The 21209-nt window shown below is 40.2% G+C and overlaps 1 protein-coding gene across 1 annotated transcript; it reads left to right on the plus strand.

Moving 5' to 3' along the window:
- The first annotated feature begins 4526 nt into the window (after positions 1 to 4526).
- Positions 4527 to 16783, plus strand: LOC133543782 (zinc finger protein OZF-like). Its single transcript, XM_061888569.1, has 3 exons — positions 4527 to 4954; positions 8361 to 8579; positions 14444 to 16783. The coding sequence occupies exons 1-3, from the start codon at positions 4831 to 4833 to the stop codon at positions 15379 to 15381; spliced, it is 1281 nt and encodes a 426-aa protein (XP_061744553.1). The 5' UTR covers positions 4527 to 4830; the 3' UTR covers positions 15382 to 16783.
- The last annotated feature ends 4426 nt before the right edge of the window (positions 16784 to 21209 follow it).

Consider the following 21209-nt stretch of genomic DNA (forward strand, 5'->3'; position numbering starts at 1 on the left):
GGCAGTAATTCAAGGCAGGCGCATACTATATACCCTGCGGCAATTCAAGGAAATACGGTGAATCAAAATGTCATCAAGATATACATACACAAAATGATCTAGAAAGTCTCTGAGTACATCATTAATCGTGGTTTGGAATACTGCGGGTAAATTGGTAAGTCTGAATGGCATGACCAGATATTCATAATGTCCTGTGGGAGTTTTAAATCCAGTTTTCCACTCATCTCCTTCCCTTATGCGGATCAGATGGTAGGTATTACGAAGATCAAGTTTTGTGAATATTTGTGCTTGTTGGAGTTGATCAAAAACTGATGTCATGAGAGAAAGGGGGTACCGGTTCTTTATGGTGATGTTGTTGAGTGGGCTGTAAGGATCCATCCTTTTTGGCCACAAAGAAGAATCCGGCTCCCGCTGGCGATGAGGAGGGGCGGATCAGCCTCGCTTTCAATGAGGCTGTGAGGTATTCCTTCATGGCCGACCTTTCAGGACTTGACACTGGATAAAGGCGACATTTAGGTATGGTGGATCCTGGGATCAAGTCAATGGCACAATCAAATGGTCGGTGTGGAGGAAGAGACATGGCTTTGGTCTTGTTGAAGACTTCCCGAAGCTGGTGGTAGCATGGGGGTACTGGGTTCAGGTCTGGGTACTCTGATTCTGTGGTGGGGTTTGCAGAAAATAAGTTGAGTTGAGCTTCACCTTTATCTTGTGCGGAGCTGATTAAACAGTCATTTTTACAATCTTTTCCCCATGCCTTAATTTTGCCTGTTCTCCAATTAATCTGTGGATTGTGTTGATAGAGCCACAATAGTCCCGAAATCAAGGAGTGTGATGAGGTTTTGAACAGATACAAGCGGATGGTTTCTTCATGGTCTTTTATGCATAAGTGGATGGGTTCTGTGGCGTGGCTTATAACAAAAAGTTCCTTCCCGTCCAGAGCTCTAGCTCTGATGGGTCGAGCTAATGGTTCAGATTTAATTCCCAATTTAGCTGCCAGCGACCAGTCTATTAAACTCTCGACCGCCCCTGAGTCAATGAGCGCCCCAATGTCTGTGATAGTGTGATGTTTTACCTGGATTTTGCTGAGGGTACGCGTAATGGGAGCCGAAACGGCTTGTTGACTCACTCCAGTGGTTCTTTTAGCAGGACAGGTGGCGACGAGATGGCCCGGCTCCCTGCAGTAAAAACATCTTCCCTCTAGCTGTCTCTTCTGACGTTCTTCCTGCGTGAGCCATGCTCTTCTGCATGGCTACTTCATTTTCCGTCCAGAAAATTGGCCGAATTGGTTCGGGAAAGGTGTGGTAGAAGTCCGGTCCTTGACGGCTTTGTGAATATGCCGCGGCTCCCGTAGTTGTGCTTCTTCCACTCCGATGTCGCTTAACTTGTTGAATACTGTTGTCGGTGCGGATGGCGAGCGCAATAAGTCCGTCTAAACTTGCAGGTAAGTCTAGTGGAACGAGTGAATGTTGAATCGGTGCGGACAGCCCTTTCAAAAAAGTGTCATAAAGCGCTGCGTCCTTCCATCCACTCTCCGCCGACAACATGCGGAATCGATTGGCAGAATCACAAACATTGTTTTGGCCTTGTCTCAGTCTGCTCAGCTCCTGTGCCTTCTCTCGGTGGTCGGAAATGGGGTCGAATGTCATTTGTAATGCTTTCTAGAACTCGGTGAGAGAGGTGCAAACAGCTGAATTACGGCCCCGCTAGGCGGAAGCCCAGGTCTTGGCTCTTCCGGTCAAGTGGGAGATCATGAAGGCGATCTTCGCTCGCTCTCTGGGTAAGGCGTCAGGATTGAACTCAAAGTGAATAGAAATCTCTGGGTAAGGCGTCAGGATTGAACTCAAAGTGAATAGAAGAGTCTATAATGAAGGCTTTACATTGTCCCCTTTCACCTGAATAGGATGTTGGTGGTGCCACTTTACTTCCGGCGCCAGTGAATGACGTAGGCAGTGGGTGGGCAGGTACGGGAGCCGGCGTGGTGGGCTGTGGAAGTCGCAGAGTCATCTCCTGCAGTTGGGTGGTTAAACCAGCCATATGTTCGGCCATGGCCGTCTGGAATTCCTCTTGGCGAGAGAGTCAGTTTTCTTGATCTTGAACAGCAGCGGAAAACTGTCCTGTCTCTGCTGGGTCCATACTGGCCAGATCGTACTGTCAGGACTCGGAATAAGGAGAGGACCCAGATGCAGAGAGGAAGTTCCAAAATAAAGCTTTTATTTTGAAATGACTTTTTACCTCCAGAGCAAAAAGTATTTCGCAAGAATAAACAATAATTACGCGGAATATCATTCCGAAAAAAGGTCAATCAAAATCACTCCAAAAAATAGGAGTAAGTAACTAACAAGAGAATAAACTAACAAAAAGGGCGTATTAAATGTAAGAATAACATAAAGCGCTCCAACAGGTGGGAAAAACAAAAGGAACTATATATGTCCACTAAATATGGATAAACAAAAAAATCACTCAATCAATGAGGCAAAAAACGGACTTTAGAAAACACAAAAACTCACCAATTAGGTTGACAAAGGATAACAGAGGGCGCTCGAAGGAGGAAAAAGTTAACTCAAAACTACAGCAAAAATGATTTCTCGATCCAAAGAAGAAAACCAGGAAAAAAGGCAAGACAAGGATATAGACATAGACATAGACATAGACATAGACATAGACATAGACATAGACATAGACATAGACATAGACATGGGCACGGACGCTAGAAAGACGCGTAAGAATGAGTCGATCTGGCCCAGGACAAGACAAGGCATGAGCTTAAATAGGATATGAGTATCATGGGAAACAGGTGAGAACAATCAAGGGTCAGGGATGACGTCAGACTGGTGACACAAGAGGAAGGGCCTGTGATCTCAAACAAGAGGATTGCTTTTCAAAATAAAACATGTAAATCACAAGACTGAAAAACCAAGACAAGACTTCACTCACCGCGGTGTGACAGGTTTATGGTATGTAAAGATGTTTTTTAAAAATAGAATCAAACTACACGCTAGTCTTTCAGCAACTGTCATCCGACACAATTGATGATGCATGATCTCAACGCCGGTCCTAAATGAGCAATGGAGAGCTAGTCTGGCAGCTCGGTTTTGGGTAAGCTGGATTTGATTTTGATCTTGTTTAGATGCATTAGAGCAGATTGCTGGGCAGGAGTCAAGATGTGACAATACAAGGGATTGTATAACTTGCTTCGTAGTTGTGTTAGTTCAAATATAGACACTTCTTCTTATGATTGAAATGCTTCTGCTCATTTTTGTTACTATTTTTTAAAGTTTTGCTTCTGAGTATGTATATTATTTTTTATTGAACAATTAAACATACATAAACAATGTTTAGACACATTAAGGTACTTTCAATACAATACGAGTCAATGTTTTTTCAATATTTTCAAACATCACATTAAATCCAATCCTCCTACAGACAAAACCTGTTCAAATAAAAGTAAATATGAGAGACCATTTGAAAAAGACTAAAATATATAAATAAATAATAAACTTACACGTGCTTATTTAAAACCACTTAAATAATTCCAATAAATATAGTACTTTGAGGGCTTTTTCTATTTTGTACAATCTTCCAAGATTGAATTAATAAATTCAAATCATTAACACAATGTGAGAATTTGGATTTAACGTAAGAAAGAGACTTTTGTGTGTTAGAACAAATGTTTCACACTTTTTAAAAATTGAAATTAATTCACGACACGATAAATCCACACATGCGCAAAGTGCACGTCACTTCCTGGATTTACGATTTGTTTTAATGACGTAAAGCCGCTGCTCCTCTACATGGAGAGGAGCCAGATGAGGTGGTTCGGGCATCTGGTCAGGATGCCACCCGAACGCCTCCCTAGGGATGTGTTTAGGGCACGTCCAGCTGGTAGGAGGCCACGGGGAAGACCCAGGACACGTTGGGAAGACTATGTCTCCCGGCTGGCCTGGGAACGCCTCGGGATCCCCCGGGAAGAGCTGGACGAAGTGGCTGGAGATAGGAAAGTCTGGGCTTCCCTGCTTAGGCTGCTGCCCCCGCGACCCGACCTCGGATAAGCAGAAGATGATGGATGGATGGATGGATGGATGACAGAGCTCCTGCGACATCACGTTCTGTAATATCTGAATGTTTTATTCATGTGTTTTTTTTACATAAAAATTTAGCACCTGCGAGTAAAATGGAACAACAATAAAAGATGTGGAAGGCTAGATTTAAAAAATCAGGCAGTAGTATGGCTACAATTTCTAGCACCTTCACTCTTGTCATTGCAATGAATGTCGCACGGGGGCGCCACTGAACCCCAACATTAAAGCTTTGTCTGATATACATTCAATTTATTTTTGAAAAAAAAGACACTCTTTTGTATCACATTGTTGTTCAAATAAATATTACAGGTTATAAAAGCATGGTAACAGTGACAGCAGGCAATATCTTATATAGAGCTACCTCGTCGTCCACTCGGCTGTGACGTCATTCCCAGCTTCCGGGGTAAACGGAGAGCAGCACTGCTCTGTAACGTCAAATGTGCCAACTGTCGTGAAAGCACATCGAAGGAGAAAGAAGTGAGCAAGACGCTAATAAGTCAGTCTTATTATTTGTTATCCAGTTTGAAACATTTAAGGCGCATAAAATATATCTTTGATTCTTTATTTAAGGATAAAGTCGTCTCGATGCGCTAGAAGCACTGTGCCGCTTCTCGTGCTATCTTTGCTTGTTAGTTAGCTTAGCTCGCTAGTTAGCTTAGCTTGTTAGCTGCTAACAAAGAGACGCGGACGTTATCAACACATCGCTAAGTAGAGATCAAATGTGAGTGTCAAGTGGTTTGATTGTTTGAAAATGTGCCAAAGAGCCATAGTAAAGTATGAGGAGGAACTTTGTCCAACAAAAGAGGAGAAGGAGCGACAACATCAACTACTGGACGCTGTTTTCAAGAAACATCAAGTTGTGTTACACAGAAGAGGTTTGTTGACTTCTTACTCTCACATCTCTACTAACTTTATATTTCATTATCAACTCTTTTCTTCAATAGGAAGATGCTTGGTCTTGTGGGGATGATGCAATGCTTGGATTTAGATTCTTCATGAAAAGGAGACAGTTTGAGGTTGATGTTCCTCTCAGTTTGTAACAATGTGTGATTGATTGATTGAAGGAGTTGTGAGAAGTCTGAATAGGAAAGGGTAGACTTTCATCACGGTACATATTCACTGCTACAAGAAAGTTTGAGCTTGATTTTGTTGAAGTATTTTTTAACTCATAACACAGTACTGTGTAGAAAGTAGACACAAATACTGCAAGAAAGTGAATGGAATATAATTTCAATAGGTAAAAGGCTTTGTATATTCCCAGTTATGAGTAGCCGCAACATGTGATATGTTTTCTTTTTGATGGGGACTTCCACATGTTGGTGATGTAGCAGGCAAACTAATTAGAACCTTTTTTTGGAGTGAAATCTGGGTTGAATGTGATGTGTACAACTACCTCTGGTGTTATAATGGTGAATATATTTTGAAGTATCTAGACAGGTACATGGGTATTTTAGTGGTATGGTGTATCTTCTACACCAGACCAACTGCAAGAAGATGTTCTCTGTCGGCCACCAAGAGCCTCCCCATGTTAAGGAAATAGTTGGTGGAAAGGTGAGCCCGAGATGGACGGTTGAGTAGAAGTTCAATCATTTTGTTTTGAGCTGTCTGGAGTTTGTTTTTCAGGGCTTTTAAGGCGTCACGGTATCAAACATGAACTCTCTAGTCAAAGTGGGGTTAAATGAGTGCTTGTGTTAGAGTCTTAAGTGTATTTCTACCCACCAGCGGTGTGATCCTACGATGTAAGAAGTAAGGTTGTACAGTATACCGGTATTGGTATAGTACCATGATACAGTACTATCCGTCCATCCATTTCCTACTGCTTGTCACTTTTGGGGTTGCGGGGGGTGTTGGAGCCTATCTCAACTGCATTAATCATATTCGGTACTATACCGCCTCTAAAAAGTACTACTTCTATGATTACATCAAAATGTTTTGCCATCACATCTTCTTTCGTTTTTTTATTTTCATTTGTTTATATTATGTTTATAAACTCAGGATATATGTCCTGAGTTCTGTGTTCATGTGTCCCTGGACACATGAGGACTTTGAATATGACCAATGTATGATCCTGTAACTTGTTGGTATCAGATTTATACCCAAATTTGTGGTATTATCCAAAACTAATGTAAAGTATCCAAACAACAGAAAAATAAATTATTATTACATATTAACAGAAGTGTAGATAGAACATGTTTTAACAGAAAATAACCAGATATTAACAGTAAATGAACAAGTAGATTGATAATCCTTTTTTTACTACTAGTCCTTAATAATTTTGACAAAATAATAGAATATAAATGACACAATATGTTACTGCATATGCCAACAGACTAAATCAGGAGCTTTTGTTCGTTTACTTACTCCTAAAAGACAAGTTGTCTTGCATGTTGACTATTTTATTTAAGGACAAACTTGCAATAAGAAACATGTTTAATGTACCCTAATATTTTTTTATTTAAAAAAAGCCAATAATACACTTTTTTGTGGTCCCTTTTTTTTTTGGTACCAAAATATTGGTATCGGGACAACACTAGTAAGAACAGAATTTGTCGGTTGATTCTTGCACTACCTGAGTAGTCATTTTTTCACTGGAGAGATTAGTCTCTGGGATGCAGCCAAGAAAGTTAATCTAATTTTTGTTTGTTATAATATTGTCACCCACTTTGACTGTGAAGTTATTTACTTTTTTAAGGTTAGGAATTGACCCAAAGACCTGTGTACTTGCAAGTACGGAGCGAGTCTTAATTTGTCAGTTTGTCATTGAAAGTCTTGCTAGTCTAGGTCTTGAGGATTGTAGCTTTGCTGGTTTTGTGGTTGTCAGCCTCGGTTCTATATTCTTTACAGGTACAGAACATGATGGAATGATCACATTAGCCTCATACAGTAGTTCCACTTGTGGTGATCTTAGACCGGTCAGAAGTAACAAGGAGGTCTATGAAGGTTTAAAAGGACTCACTCACCCTGGTAGTCTGCTTAATGAGCTAAGTGAGACAATGTTGGTGGCACAGCTTAGTGAAGGTTTTAAAAATGGGTGCATCCTTTCAGGACATATCTGTGTTCCAGTCCCCAAGAAGATGTAAACCTGTATCAACATGTTTACACTAAGCTCACACACTCACCAAATACATTTTATACTGTCATCAAATCTCATAAATTCACTTCCTGATTCTGACTTACATGCAATAATAAGTAAATGTAAACATTTATTTTCAATAACCAAAGGAGTCAACACTTGATTTATTAAAAGAACATAAAGGTGACTGAATTTCCTTCAGCGAGTCATAGATGGTCTCCAATTCCTAAATCAATCAATCAATGTTTATTTATACAGCCCTAAATAACAAGTGTCTCAAAGGGCTGCACAAACCACAACGACATCCTCGGTAGAGCCCACATAAGGGCAAGGAAAAACTCACACCCAATGGGACGTCGGTGACAATGATGACTATGAGAAACCTTGGAGAGGACCGAAAGGAATGGATGTCGAGTGGGTCTAACATGATATTGTGAAAGTCCAATCCATAGTGGATCTAACATAACCGGGAGAGTCCAGTCCGAAGTGGATCCAATATAGTAGCGAGAGTCCAGTCCGAAGTGGATCCAATATAGTAGCGAGAGTCCCGTCCAAAGTGGAGCCAGCAGGAAACCATCCCAAGCGGAGGCGGATCAGCAAGGCAGAGATGACCCCAACCGATACACAGGCAAGCGGTCCATCCTGGGTCCCGACTCTGGACGAGCGGTCCATCCTGGGTCCCGACTCTAGACAGCCAGTACTTTATCCGTGGCCACCGGACCCCCCCCCCCCCCCCCCCCCCAGCTCAAACCCTCCACAAGGGAGAGGGGGGGGCAAAGGAGAAAAAGAGGAATTGTTGATGGAGATACTCCATAAAACGGCACATAGTAAAACGTGTTTTTGCTAGCGTCTTTTGTTTGCATTCTCTTTACACCAGTGTTTTTGTTCCTAGCCTTTTTATTATTTAATAGATCCATTTATATCATACCTTTGTTGTGTTCTGCTTCGACGCATCCTTGGAAGAACCACACTGGCATTACCATGCCGAAGAAGAATCATCACATTTCCAAGTCTGTTTTTGTACTCACTGTACCACTTTTGAATTAATTTAGGAAACAAATAGGTATTTCACATGTTTTTATTGGTTCTTTTGCTACTTACTTTTAACACAACACACAAAAGACCACAAATAATGTCATTGTGTTAACAGTGTCAGTCCAAAACTTTTTCTATTCTCTATTCATTTTATTTACTTATTTACCCAACAGACGTCCAGCAGCCCCCTCACATGAAAGAGGAAGAGGAGGATCCACAGCCCCCCCACATTAAAGAGGAAGAGGAGGAAGTGTGGATCAGCCAGGAGGGAGAGTGTCTTCTAGGACAGGAGGAGGCTAATGTCAGCAAGTTTCCACTGACTGTTGTCTCTGTGAAGACTGAAGAGCATGAAGACAAAGCAGCTGAGTCCTCACAGCTTCATCACAGTCCAAGTAAGCACAACATTTTATTCTCAGGGCATTCAATCCATCACAGCTGGACTCTTCACTTTGTCTTACAAGACCTTTGTCCTTCATCACTTCATGTTCATACACCTCAAGTCTTAGATCTAGTCACTAGAATTTAGAGGGGAACCACACATTTTTGGGGAATTTTTCTATCGTTCACAATCATTATGAAAGACACAACGGTTGATTTACCGTATTTCCTTGAATTGCCGCAGGGCATATAGTATGCGCCTGCCTTGAATTACTGCCGGGTCAAAATAGGAAATCAAATAGTGTATGTCCTTCGCTATGTGGTAGGTTCCTGCGGACGTTATCTCCTTCTGTTGTTGACTATTTTTTTCATATGGTGTTGATGTGGAAATGGTTGCTTTGGCATTTTGTGGGTGTGGCACCAAACTAAGATGTTGACATGCAGAGTTTCAAGCACTCTTCATTCTCTAGCGGGTGACTTTTCTCTAGCGGGTGACTTTTCAAATGATGCTACACATTAGCAGTGCTGCTACTTTTTGTAGCAACACTTTTGCCGCATACTTTACACATTACGGTTGTCTGTTCAACATCTTCCCGCTTGAAGCCAAACCACCGCCAGACGATGGACTCCCTGCTGTTTTTCTTGGGAATTAATTATTCCTTCATTTGTTACCAGATTAGCACCTTCTTTTTCTTGTATTACCACTAGCACCACTCCATTAGCACCACAGCTTACCTTACCATGCCGCCACCTGTCTGCTCTGCGAGGGCGTATGACGTTGCACACGCGACAGTATGTGACCTATGTAAAAAGGTGCGCTTGTTTTATGTCTCTGTGAGAAGGAGAGACAAGAAAGAGTGAGAAGAGGATGTAGTGTAATGCCTGCAGCTACAGTTGTGGTCAAAAGTATTCAACCCCCACACAATTTTGGTGTTTTAACAAGTTGGACATTTATTCTGTATTTTGTTTATGGTCATATCAAATAAAGATGTGTCAAATAGACAAATGCAACTTAAATTGTAACTCTGTATTTTACAAAATACCAAAAAAGGACATTTTTCTTAATATCTCATTGACAAAATGATTCAAGCCCCTAGTTCCATGCATCTTTAGTACTTAGTAGAACAGTACTGACATCCTTCAAAGGTGATACATAAGCTTCTTGCAAGCATCTCCAGGTATTTTAGCCCATTCCTCTTGGGCAAAGGCCTCCAGTTCATTCATATTCTTGGGCTTGTGTGCTGCAACTGCCTTCTTCAAGTCCCACCACAGCTTTTCTAGAGGATTTAGGTCTGGCCACTCCAGAGTCTTCTGCCACCACTCTGATGTTGATTTGGAGGTATGCTTGGGATCCTTGTCCTGTTGGAAGGTCCAACGTCTCCCAAGCCTCAGCTTCCTCACTGACTTCATGACATTTGCAGCTAATATATCCTGCTAGGAAATAGAATTCATAATGCCTTGAACGCGCTGGAGATTCCCGGTACCTGAGGCAGAGAAACAGCCCCAGAGCCTGATTGACCCCCCACCATGCTTAACAGTAGGCAAGGTGTTCTTCTCTTTGTAAGCTTCATTTTTTCTCTTCCAGACATAACATTGATTCATAGGCCCAAAGAGTTCCACTTTTGTCTCATCACTCCATAGAACAGTTTCCCAAAACCTTTGGGGTTTGTCCAGATGATTTTTGGCATACTGGAGTCTATTTTTCCTTGTGCCTGGTAGTCAGAAGTGGTGTGCACCTGGGAGTTCTGGCATGGAGGCCTTCATCTTGTAGTGCGCACCTTATTGTCTGGGACGAAACCTGCGTTCGCCCCTCTGCAATGTCCTGTTGTAGTTCCTCAGCTGTTACCCGGGGATTTTCACCACTGTACGCTCCAAATACCGGACAGCAGTTGCACACCGCATCCTCTTTCTACCACGCCCAGGTAGTGTTTCCACTGTGTCTTTAGCTTTAAACTTGCAAATGATGCTCCCAACTGTGTCTCTTGGAATGTGTAATGTCTTTGCTATTTTCTTATATCCATATCCTTTCTCATGAAGAGAAATGACCTCCTTTCTTGACTTCTTTGACTACTCCCTGGACTTCACCATGTTGCAAATACACCATTGACCATCTACAAGAAGCTGAGCATCACAGTCTTTTTCAATCAGTTTAATTGTTGCTCCTTATGGTTCTAATCACATATACAGGTGTTTTCAACACCTGATTGAAAATACCTTATTCAAATTCTGTTCTTAAGAGTTATGATCTTCAAGGGATTGAATAATTTTGTCATTGTCATGATATTAAGAGAAATGACACTGTTTGGTATGTTACAAAATATAATGTTGTAATTCAAGTTGCATTTGTCTATTTAATGTATCTTTACTTGATATGCCAAAAACAAAATACGGAATAAATGTCCAACTTGCTAAAACACCAAAATTGTGTGGGGGTTGAATAATTTTGACCACAACTGTAAAAGCAACTGCGTGATAAGGTGTACTCCAATACTAACGATATAGTTATTTTCTATATCGCAAAGAGACAAACCCACAATATATCGAGTATATTCCATATATCGCCCAGCCCATAAATGTAAATAAAAGTGCACTTGCAATGGAGCCAATGGGAGGTCCTCTCTAACCATCCAAAAATGGCCAACAATACTCCATTTGCATTTTGTGGCTTGAATATCGACCAAGTATTAGTTGAGTTGAGTTTGAGTTTATTTGGAACATGCAAGCATACAACATGATACATCACACATACAACATGATACATCACACATACAACATGATACATCACACATACAACATGATACATCACACATACAACATGATACATCACACATACAACATGATACATCACACATACAACATGATACATCACACATGCATGCATACAACATAATACATCACACATGCATGCATACAACATGATACATCACACATACAACATGATACATCACACATGCATGCATACAACATGAACCATCACACATACAACATGATACATCACACATGCATGCATACAACATGATACATCACACATACAACATGATACATCACACATGCATGCATACAACATGATACATCACACATACAACATGATACATCACACATACAACATGATACATCACACATACAACATGATACATCACACATGCATGCATACAACATGATACATCACACATGCATGCATACAACATGATACATCACACATACAACATGATACATCACATATGCATGCATACAACATGATACATCACACATACAACATGATACATCACACATACAACATGATACATCACACATACAACATGATACATCACACATACAACATGATACATCACACATGCATGCATACAACATGATACATCACACATACAACATGATACATCACACATACAACATGATACATCACACATACAACATGATACATCACACATGCATGCATACAACATGATACATCACACATGCATGCATACAACATGATACATCACACATACAACATGATACATCACATATGCATGCATACAACATGATACATCACACATACAACATGATACATCACACATACAACATGATACATCACACATACAACATGATACATCACACATACAACATGATACATCACACATACAACATGATACATCACACATGCATGCATACAACATGATACATCACACATACAACATGATACATCACACATACAACATGATACATCACACATACAACATGATACATCACACATACAACATGATACATCACACATACAACATGATACATCACACATGCATGCATACAACATGATACATCACACATACAACATGATACATCACACATACAACATGATACATCACACATACAACATGATACATCACACATGCATGCATACAACATGATACATCACACATACAACATGATACATCACACATACAACATGATACATCACACATACAACATGATACATCACACATACAACATGATACATCACACATACAACATGATACATCACACATACAACATGATACATCACAATTTCCAGTTTGTCTTTTCAACATGTTGGAAAAGGAGTAGGAAGAAGCAGAGCTTATTTAATCCTACCCCTTTTCTTTTACATAACAGTTGATAAAAATTTTGTTCACTTCCTGTTCTCAATTTATTGACAATATACTCCATAAGTAATCACAATAAAATTAAATAGATAATACTCGGTGAAGTAAGTTACATTTCATATGGTGAGATGAGTAAGATTATCTTGAAAATTAACAGATGGATGGATGACATAAATTCAGAATGTTTATTATTATGGTTGTTCTTCTTTCTACTTTATAAACACTTTAAGTTTGAAGAGTTTCTTGAAGTGGATCATTTTAGTACATTTTTTATTGCTTTGCTTAATCCATTCCATCATTTAATTCCACATCCTGATATACTGAAGGTCTGAAGTGTTGTACAAATGTTTTCAATTGCATTTTTTAAGATTATATTTCCCCCTTTTTTTTTGAGAATATTTTTTGTACATTCTTGGCTAGCAGGTTATAGTTTGCTTTGTGTATAATTTTAGCTGTTTGCAAATTCACTATGTGGTGGAATTTCAGTATTTTTGATTGGATGATTACAGGGTTTGAATGTTCTCTATATCCAACATGATGTATTATTCTAACTGATCTTTTTTGTAACACAGTTAATGAATGAAGTGTACTTTTGTAGTTATTTCCCCATTTTTCTGCACAATAACTCAGATATGGTGACACTAGTGAGCAGTAGAGAATATGAAGGGATGTTTGGTCCCGAACATGTTTTGCTTCATCACTATTGATGTGCTTCTTGCTACTTTATGTTGTACATTTTTTACATGAGATTTCCAGTTCAATTTATCATCAATCATTATACCTACACATTTGGTTTCATTTACTCTTTTAATTTCTATTCCGTCTATTTGTAATTGTGTTTGACTTTCCCTTCTACTGTTACCTAATAGCATTATTTTAGTTTTACCGATATTCAAAGAGTCTGTTTTTGTCCAGCCATCTTTTTAATCTAAACATTTTTCTATTATTTGTATTATCTTTTATTTGTTCTCTCCTGAAAATAACACTGTCGTATCGTCCGCAAATAATACTAATTTTAAATATTTTATAACTTAACAAATGTCATTTATATATAGGTTGAATAATTTTGGTCCTAGTATTGATCCCTGAGGTACACCACAGGATGTATTTAGTGTTGTAGGAGTGTGTTCGCCGAGCTTCACGTATTGTTTCCTGTTGGTTAAATAACTTCTAATCCGGTTTAAGACCAAACCTCTGATGCCATACCGTTGTAGTTTTTTGATTAAAATATTGTGATTAATAGTGTCAAATGCTTTAGGTAGATCCATAAACACTGCTGCCACATATTTGGTTTTACTATCTATTCCATTGGTAGTTTCTTATGTCATTTCTATTACAGCCAACAAAGTTTAAATATTAGCTGTGTATCCATTTTGGTTCTCACCTAATATTATATGTTTGTTTATGAACTCTCTAATCTGTTATTGGACAGTTTTTCAATGATTTTTAGAAAATTGTGAAAGTAAAGAAACAGGTCTATAATTTGTAAATTGGTGTTTGTCTCCAGTCTTATAAATTGGTGCAACTTTAGCTATTTTCATTTTGTTTGGGAATTTACCTGTTTGAGATGATAGGTATTTTTACGCTGCTTTTGCAGTGTAGTGTGTAGTGTAGCTTGCTACAATTCTCTAAAGATGGCTGAGCTACATTTAATTGAGAGTAACTTGTAGCTTAGCTTACTACATTTTCCAGGTTGGTTGCCCATCACTGTCTATTTGGCCTAGCTCACATACTACAAACTTCTGTACAGTAACACCTCATTTATGTTGTATGTTCTGCAGACGTCCAGCAGGTGTCAGCAGAGAGTCATGAAGAGATATCCTCCAAGCAGCAGGAGTGGAGCTCCAGTGTGGGACAGAAGGAGCTACAGGCCCCCTCCCACATTAAAGAGGAAGAGGAGGAACCGTGGGAGCAGCCTCAAAGGTTGGAGGAGGCTAATGATGAAGATGAAGCTCAGTCCTTACAGCTTCATCACAGTCAAAGTGAGGAGAACAGAGGGGCGGAGCTTGTAAGTCAACACATCACAGAAGCTGATGGAGAGCATTGTGAAGATATAAAGTCAGAACCAGACAGCATCTTTGCTCCACTGTCAGACATGGACCACATGATGTCAGACTCTTCTGATCACAGTGACCACATCCAAAAACCTTTGGAGAGGAAAAATGACACTAAAGGTGATACGAGACATCACACTAACAACAAACACTTTGACTGCTCTCAATGTGGGAAATCATTTAGACACAAGAGTCATTTTACAAGACACATGGGAATACATACTGGGGAGAAACCTTTTACTTGCTCTGTTTGTAAGAAGAGTTTCACCAGAAAGCTTGACATTACCAGACACATGAGAACACACACCGGAGAGAAACCTTTTACTTGCTCTGTTTGTAAGAAGAGTTTTTCCAGAAAGAAAAACATGAACACACACATGAGAACACATACTGGAGAGAAACATTTTACTTGCTCTGTTTGCAAGAAGAGTTTCTCCAGAAAGCAACACATGACCAGACACATGAGAACACACACTGGAGAGAAACCTTTTGCCTGCTCAGCTTGTGCTAAACGATTCAACACTAAGTATGAAATTATATCACATATGAGAACACACACTGGAGAGAAACCGTTTAGTTGCACTGTGTGTGTTAAGATGTTCAGGTTTAAGAGTCAGGTCAGTAGACACAAGTGTGTAACAGTCATGGAAGCTGCAGGGATTTAAAAACACTTAAACAGTGATTGTGCTAAATGTACTTTAAAAACACAGCATGTTTAATATAAATGTATATTTGATGTTGTATGTAGTGCTTCTCATCTTCTACTGTGTATTATCAGCATTGTTACATCATGGATGTTAACTACTGCAAAACATCAACAAAGAAGAAAAAGGCTGAAGTTGGCAACACATCACTGAACTTTAGAGCCATCGTGAGTGGAGTTGCTTGTTTTTATTGCTGCATTTGTTCTTATTTCACCTCACAGCTTCACTTTTAATCCTAAAGTCTTCTTCAAATATATTGTTGGAGACTTCTAAGATTGATGTTTATGATGTGTGTGTAGTCTGTGGAAAGGGTTGTTGTCCCTTGTGGATCCAATTGTTCACTTGCACAGATACATCACTATCATCATTATCATAATCAAAATACAGCTTGGCGCAGTTGGGGGAGTGGCCGGGTCAGCAACCCGAGGGTCCCTGGTTCAATCCCCACCTAGAACCAACCTCATCACGTCAGTTGTGTCCTTGAGCAAGACACTTCACTCTTGCTCCTGATGGGTGCTGGTTAGCGCCTTGCATGGCAGCTCCCTCCATCAGTGTGTGAATGTGTGTGTGAATGTGGAAGTAGTGTCAAAGCGCTTTGAGTACCTTGAAGGTGGAAAAGAGCTATACAAGTACAACCCACTTGACTACAAGAGGCACTCTTGTAGTACTCCAACTTGCCACACTGAGAAGTGGGGGCGATGATGAGCTAGCAGATGCATGTTGCTAACATGTTTTATCAGCGAGGAAGACAGCATTTGTGTGTAGTTTTTTTTTGTCAGATCCAAGTTTTATTGCTCAGCTGAATAAATGAATCACTATGGCGACCAATATGGAGGATTATTTATATATTTAAGAACGAATAATTTCCTTAACAGGTAGCAAAATGACAGCACAAAAAGTGAACTAGCAGCAGGACCAAGTCAATATTTTATTAATTTACTGATTAATTAACAATAAAGAAAAACATAACAATGGATATTTCACAAGAGTTCACCAAAAACTGTAAATTGGGAATGATACATAAAATCCTTGAGTGATTTTTAAGATGCAGAAGAACGAGGTGGCACCGCGCAGTAAAAAAAAGGGATATTTATTGGTAAAAGAACAAAAACCCAGTGCAACTTTTCTATGAAGAAAACAAAACTGCTGAAATCCAGCAAAACACTCACAGTAAAACAGCAACAAAAAAAAACACTAACCAAAGTAATAATAATAACAATAATAAAGATAATAATAACAAAATGAAATAATATGAACAGTTAGTAAATAAATAAATAGAAAAAAAACTATGCACATATAGGGAGTCATCATTTAAAAAAAAAAAAACAGTTTAATCACGAATCAGAAAAAATCAAATCAAGGCCTATGGGGCGTGGCATAACGGAGCCAGTATTCCCAGTATGAAGCACATTTATTTAGTTGATGATTAATAAAAGCTGTTTATGTCCATTGTGATTTCCATCCATTTCTTCAAAGTTGGGCTCTCCTCTAATATCCATTTCCTGGTAATGTTCTTTTTACAAACCAGTATTTCTCTTTTTTCAGCCAATCCTGAGATGCACGTCTGAAAAACACAATGTTACTTTCAAGGGGTGATTTGAAAAGATCCTGTAGAGCTTAGTGTATCTCTTTCCAATAGTCCTTTTTGGCAGAGCAGTCCCACAAAACATGCTAGTGGTTTGCCTTTAGATTCCCACAATGTGTCCAACAGGCATGAGAGTTGTTATCATACTGAGACTTCTGAGAAGCTGGAATCAAACTTTCCCAGCCAAACTCTCCACTTGGGTGAGCTGCTACAAGTCCATCGATGTCTCCTTTTTATTGTCCATTCTTCCTCAGATATACTTATCCCTCCTTCCTTCTCCCATTTTTTGGAATATATGAAGTTGAATATGATTTCTTATACAAGCATGAAACACTTCTATCGATAGTTTCTTAATTATAGACTTTTGTAAACAGTTCAATTAAATATATGCTCGTCTTTGTTACATTTTTCACCTTTGTATTAACAAAATGCTGCAACTGCAGATATCGATAGAAGTCTTGTTTTTTTAATAAATGTGTCTGTCAGGTTTGTCACTGACAGTTTAGTTATGTTTTGTTTTTTTCTCTGTGTTTGTTTTTATTTCCTGTCAGCGCTCTTATTTTGGTTCAGTTTCCTGCTTGTCTCCCTGAGCACTGTTCCCCCTCAGCTGCGGCTGATTGGCACCTGGCCACACCTGGTGTCAATCAGCCAGCTGCTATTTAGACTTGCTTTTTGCCTCCAGTCAGGGCTAGAGTATTGTTGTTGTACTGGAAACTAATTTACAAACACAACTTCATCACACACAATACTCCACTGTGGAATTGTTCTTATATTAAAATGAGAAATAAATCCATCTTTGTGCAGCAAAGTGTTACGTAGTGAGGAGCGCATTGCGATGCACGGAGGTGTCGGCCTCTAGATGCCAAAAGACTGGAGCAAGCAGGAGTGAAGGTAGGAGCTGCTTTTAATTATAAAATACAAAAAAACACTTGACAAAGAGAAAAGAAAAGGTATGCCACCGCACGGAAAGCTAATTGCTAATCGTTAGCAAGGGTAGAGTTCAAAGTCCAGATAATAGTGTGAGCCGAGCGCGCGAAGCTAAGCTAAAACTTAGCAGAGTACATACAAGGATGAAAAATAAATGACATAAATGTGGCACTGAGCCAACAAACCAACCAGGAGGAAGTGAGGTAGCAGCTGGTCTTAAAGACAACACAAATCATTCAAAACAGGCGTGCGTGCAGGAGGCCTAATTAAGTTGTCATGGTGACTATACAAAACAAGGAAGTCTTAGCAGACGGGATCGGCAGAGTCCAAAACATAGTAGGACAATACAAAAAGGACTCAAACAGACTAGATGTGTGATCCGGAAGCTGGATCACAACACAATGCTTTGAAAAAGGCATTTGGTCGCTGATGCACTTATTGACTGAGAAATGTATTTTAGTTTGAATATTTTATTATTAGGACAGCACAGTGGAAGAGGGGTTAGTGCGTCTGCCTCACAATACCCAGGTGCTGAGTAGTCCGGAGTTCAATCTCGGGCTCTGCATCTTTCTGTGTGGAGTTTGCATGTTCTCCCCGTGACTGCGTGGGTTCTACTCCGGCTTCCTCCCACCTCCCAAGACATGCACCTGGGGATAGGCCCCTCCCACCTCCCAAGACATGCACCTGGGGATAGGCCCCTCCCACCTCCAAAGACATGCACCTGGGGATAGGCCCCTCCCACCTCCCAAGACATGCACCTGGGGATAGGCCCCTCCCACCTCCAAAGACATGCTCCTGGGGATAGGCCCCTCCCACCTCCAAAGACATGCACCTGGGGATAGGCCCCTCCCACCTCCAAAGACATGCACCTGGGGATAGGCCCCTCCCACCTCCAAAGACATGCACCTGGGGATAGGCCCCTCCCACCTCCAAAGACATGCACCTGGGGATAGGCCCCTCCCACCTCCAAAGACATGCACCTGGGGATAGGCCCCTCCCACCTCCAAAGACATGCACCTGGGGATAGGCCCCTCCCACCTCCAAAGACATGCACCTGGGGATAGGCCCCTCCCACCTCCAAAGACATGCACCTGGGGATAGGCCCCTCCCACCTCCAAAGACATGCACCTGGGGATAGGTTGAATGGTCCCTAGTGTGTGAATGTTGTCTGTCTATCTGTGTTGGCCCTGTGATGAGGTGGCAACTTGTCCATGGTGTACCCCGCCTTCTGCCCGAAGGCAGCTGAGATAGGCACCAGCGACCCCCCCGCCACCCCAAAAAGGGACAAGCGGTAGGAAATGGATGGATGAATGGAAGATTTTATTAAGTACGACCTGCAAATAGACAGAATATTTTAAACAATTATAAAGACTTTCGTTCAAAATATTCTAATTACAGCATATCATCTTTTTAAATTATTGACCATTTATTCTTTATTGGAAGAAAACATATATATTCATAACTTGAAAGTTTCCAGTCTTCCAAAGGCAAAGGAGTTCATTAAGAAAAAGATGACTTAAAATAATTTTTAGGATGTTTTGCAATTGAAGACAAGACTTGCTGTATAGAAAACACAATAAACAGTTTATTTGATGAATGTTTGCAAAGTAAGTCACTGTGTGATGATGTACAATATTGGCTTTTGTCTGACACTCCAAACATTGATTGATATTGATATTGTTTTGGGGATATTAATAAGAAGAAAAAAAAACATGACATTTTTTTAAAACACAATAATGGGAGTTTTTGTTTTATCCACAAGGGTAAGTTTGTAAAAACAAAACCATCCTTCAACCAACAATTCAGTCATTTTCTCTCACTTTTATATTGCATGAATGTCCGGGAACATACATATAAAACACAACACAATCATCATTTTACAAAAGACAGTAATAAAGATCATTATTACAAAAGGATTATAAAGACCCATAAAGTCACACATTTTAAAATTGTATAAAAGACAACTGTTCAATGATATATAAAGTAAATAATAATATACTTCCTGAAGTGGTCCAGAAGATGTGAAGCAGTAAATATGTATATCATATAAAGGTGCTCATCTTCGGGATTATTAACAATATGTATATCATATAAAGGTGCTCATCTTCGGGATTATTAACAATTACAAATACAAATATGTCACACTTCAATATTCCAAACACCTATAAAAACACTATGATGAATAAGTCAAAAATTGTATGATGAATATATATATATATATATATATATATATATATATATATATATATATAGCCTGTCAGCTCATTTCTAACAGTTCATTTGTCACATCTGGTTACACCGGGCCGTTGTTTTCCGCTGTTTAGTGTTTTAATTCGTGTCCTGTGCTTTTATTTTGGTGGCTCTCCCGGTTTTGTTGGTGTTTTCCCGAGGCTGCTTCACTTCTGTCCCCGAGCTTTTCCCCTCACCTTTTTTCTGCTTGCAATCAAGACTATTTAAATTGATCCTCTTGCTACCTTCGTTGTCCCGACATTATTCTTTGTTCACGGATGACTATCCTTTTAGATGTCTAGCTCTAGTACACATATTTGTGGACGCCGTCTGCTCCACATTTCCTGTGAGTGCTTTGCTGGGTTTCAGCAGTTTGTTTTGTTTTCTTCACAGTTCCCTGTTGCTCTAGGTTTTTGTTTGTTTATCAATAAATATCCCTTTTTTTACTGCTCAGTGCCACCTCGTTCGTCTGCATCTTAAGAAATCATTCCCAATATCCGATTTTTGGTGAATTCTTGTGAAATTTCCACTGTCATGTTACTCTTTAGGGCTTCACAGTGGGAGGGGGTTTAGTGTGTCTGCCTCACAACACGAGAGTCCTGAGTAGTCAGGGTTCAATCCCGGGCTCGGGATCTTTCTGTGTGGAGTTTGCATGTTCTCCCCTCCGGCTACTCCGCCTTCCTTCCACCTCCAAAGACATGCACCTGGGGATAGGCCCCTCCCACCTCCAAAGACATGCACCTGGGGATAGGCCCCTCCCACCTCCAAAGACATGCACCTGGGGATAGGCCCCTCCCACCTGCAAAGACATGCACCTGGGGATAGACCCCTCCCACTTCCAAAGACATGCACCTAGGCATAGGCCCCTCCCACCTCCAAAGACATGCACCTGGGGATAGGCCCCTCCCACCTCCAAAGACATGCACCTGGGGATAGGCCCCTCCCACCTGCAAAGACATGCACCTGGGGATAGGCCCCTCCCACCTGCAAAGACATGCACCTGGGGATAGACCCCTCCCACTTCCAAAGACATGCACCTGGGGATAGG

This window comes from Nerophis ophidion, linkage group LG26 (assembly GCF_033978795.1).
Source record: "Nerophis ophidion isolate RoL-2023_Sa linkage group LG26, RoL_Noph_v1.0, whole genome shotgun sequence".
NCBI lineage: Eukaryota > Metazoa > Chordata > Actinopteri > Syngnathiformes > Syngnathidae > Nerophis > Nerophis ophidion.

Bases quoted from the DNA above. Each gene is read 5' to 3' on its own strand.
- LOC133543782 (XM_061888569.1), top strand. From the start codon at position 4,831: ATGTGCCAAAGAGCCATAGTAAAGTATGAGGAGGAACTTTGTCCAACA. The intron at 4,955-8,360 runs GTTTGTTGACTT...TTTACCCAACAG, and splicing joins AGTTGTGTTACACAGAAGAG to ACGTCCAGCAGCCCCCTCAC. The intron at 8,580-14,443 runs GTAAGCACAACA...TATGTTCTGCAG, and splicing joins ACAGCTTCATCACAGTCCAA to ACGTCCAGCAGGTGTCAGCA.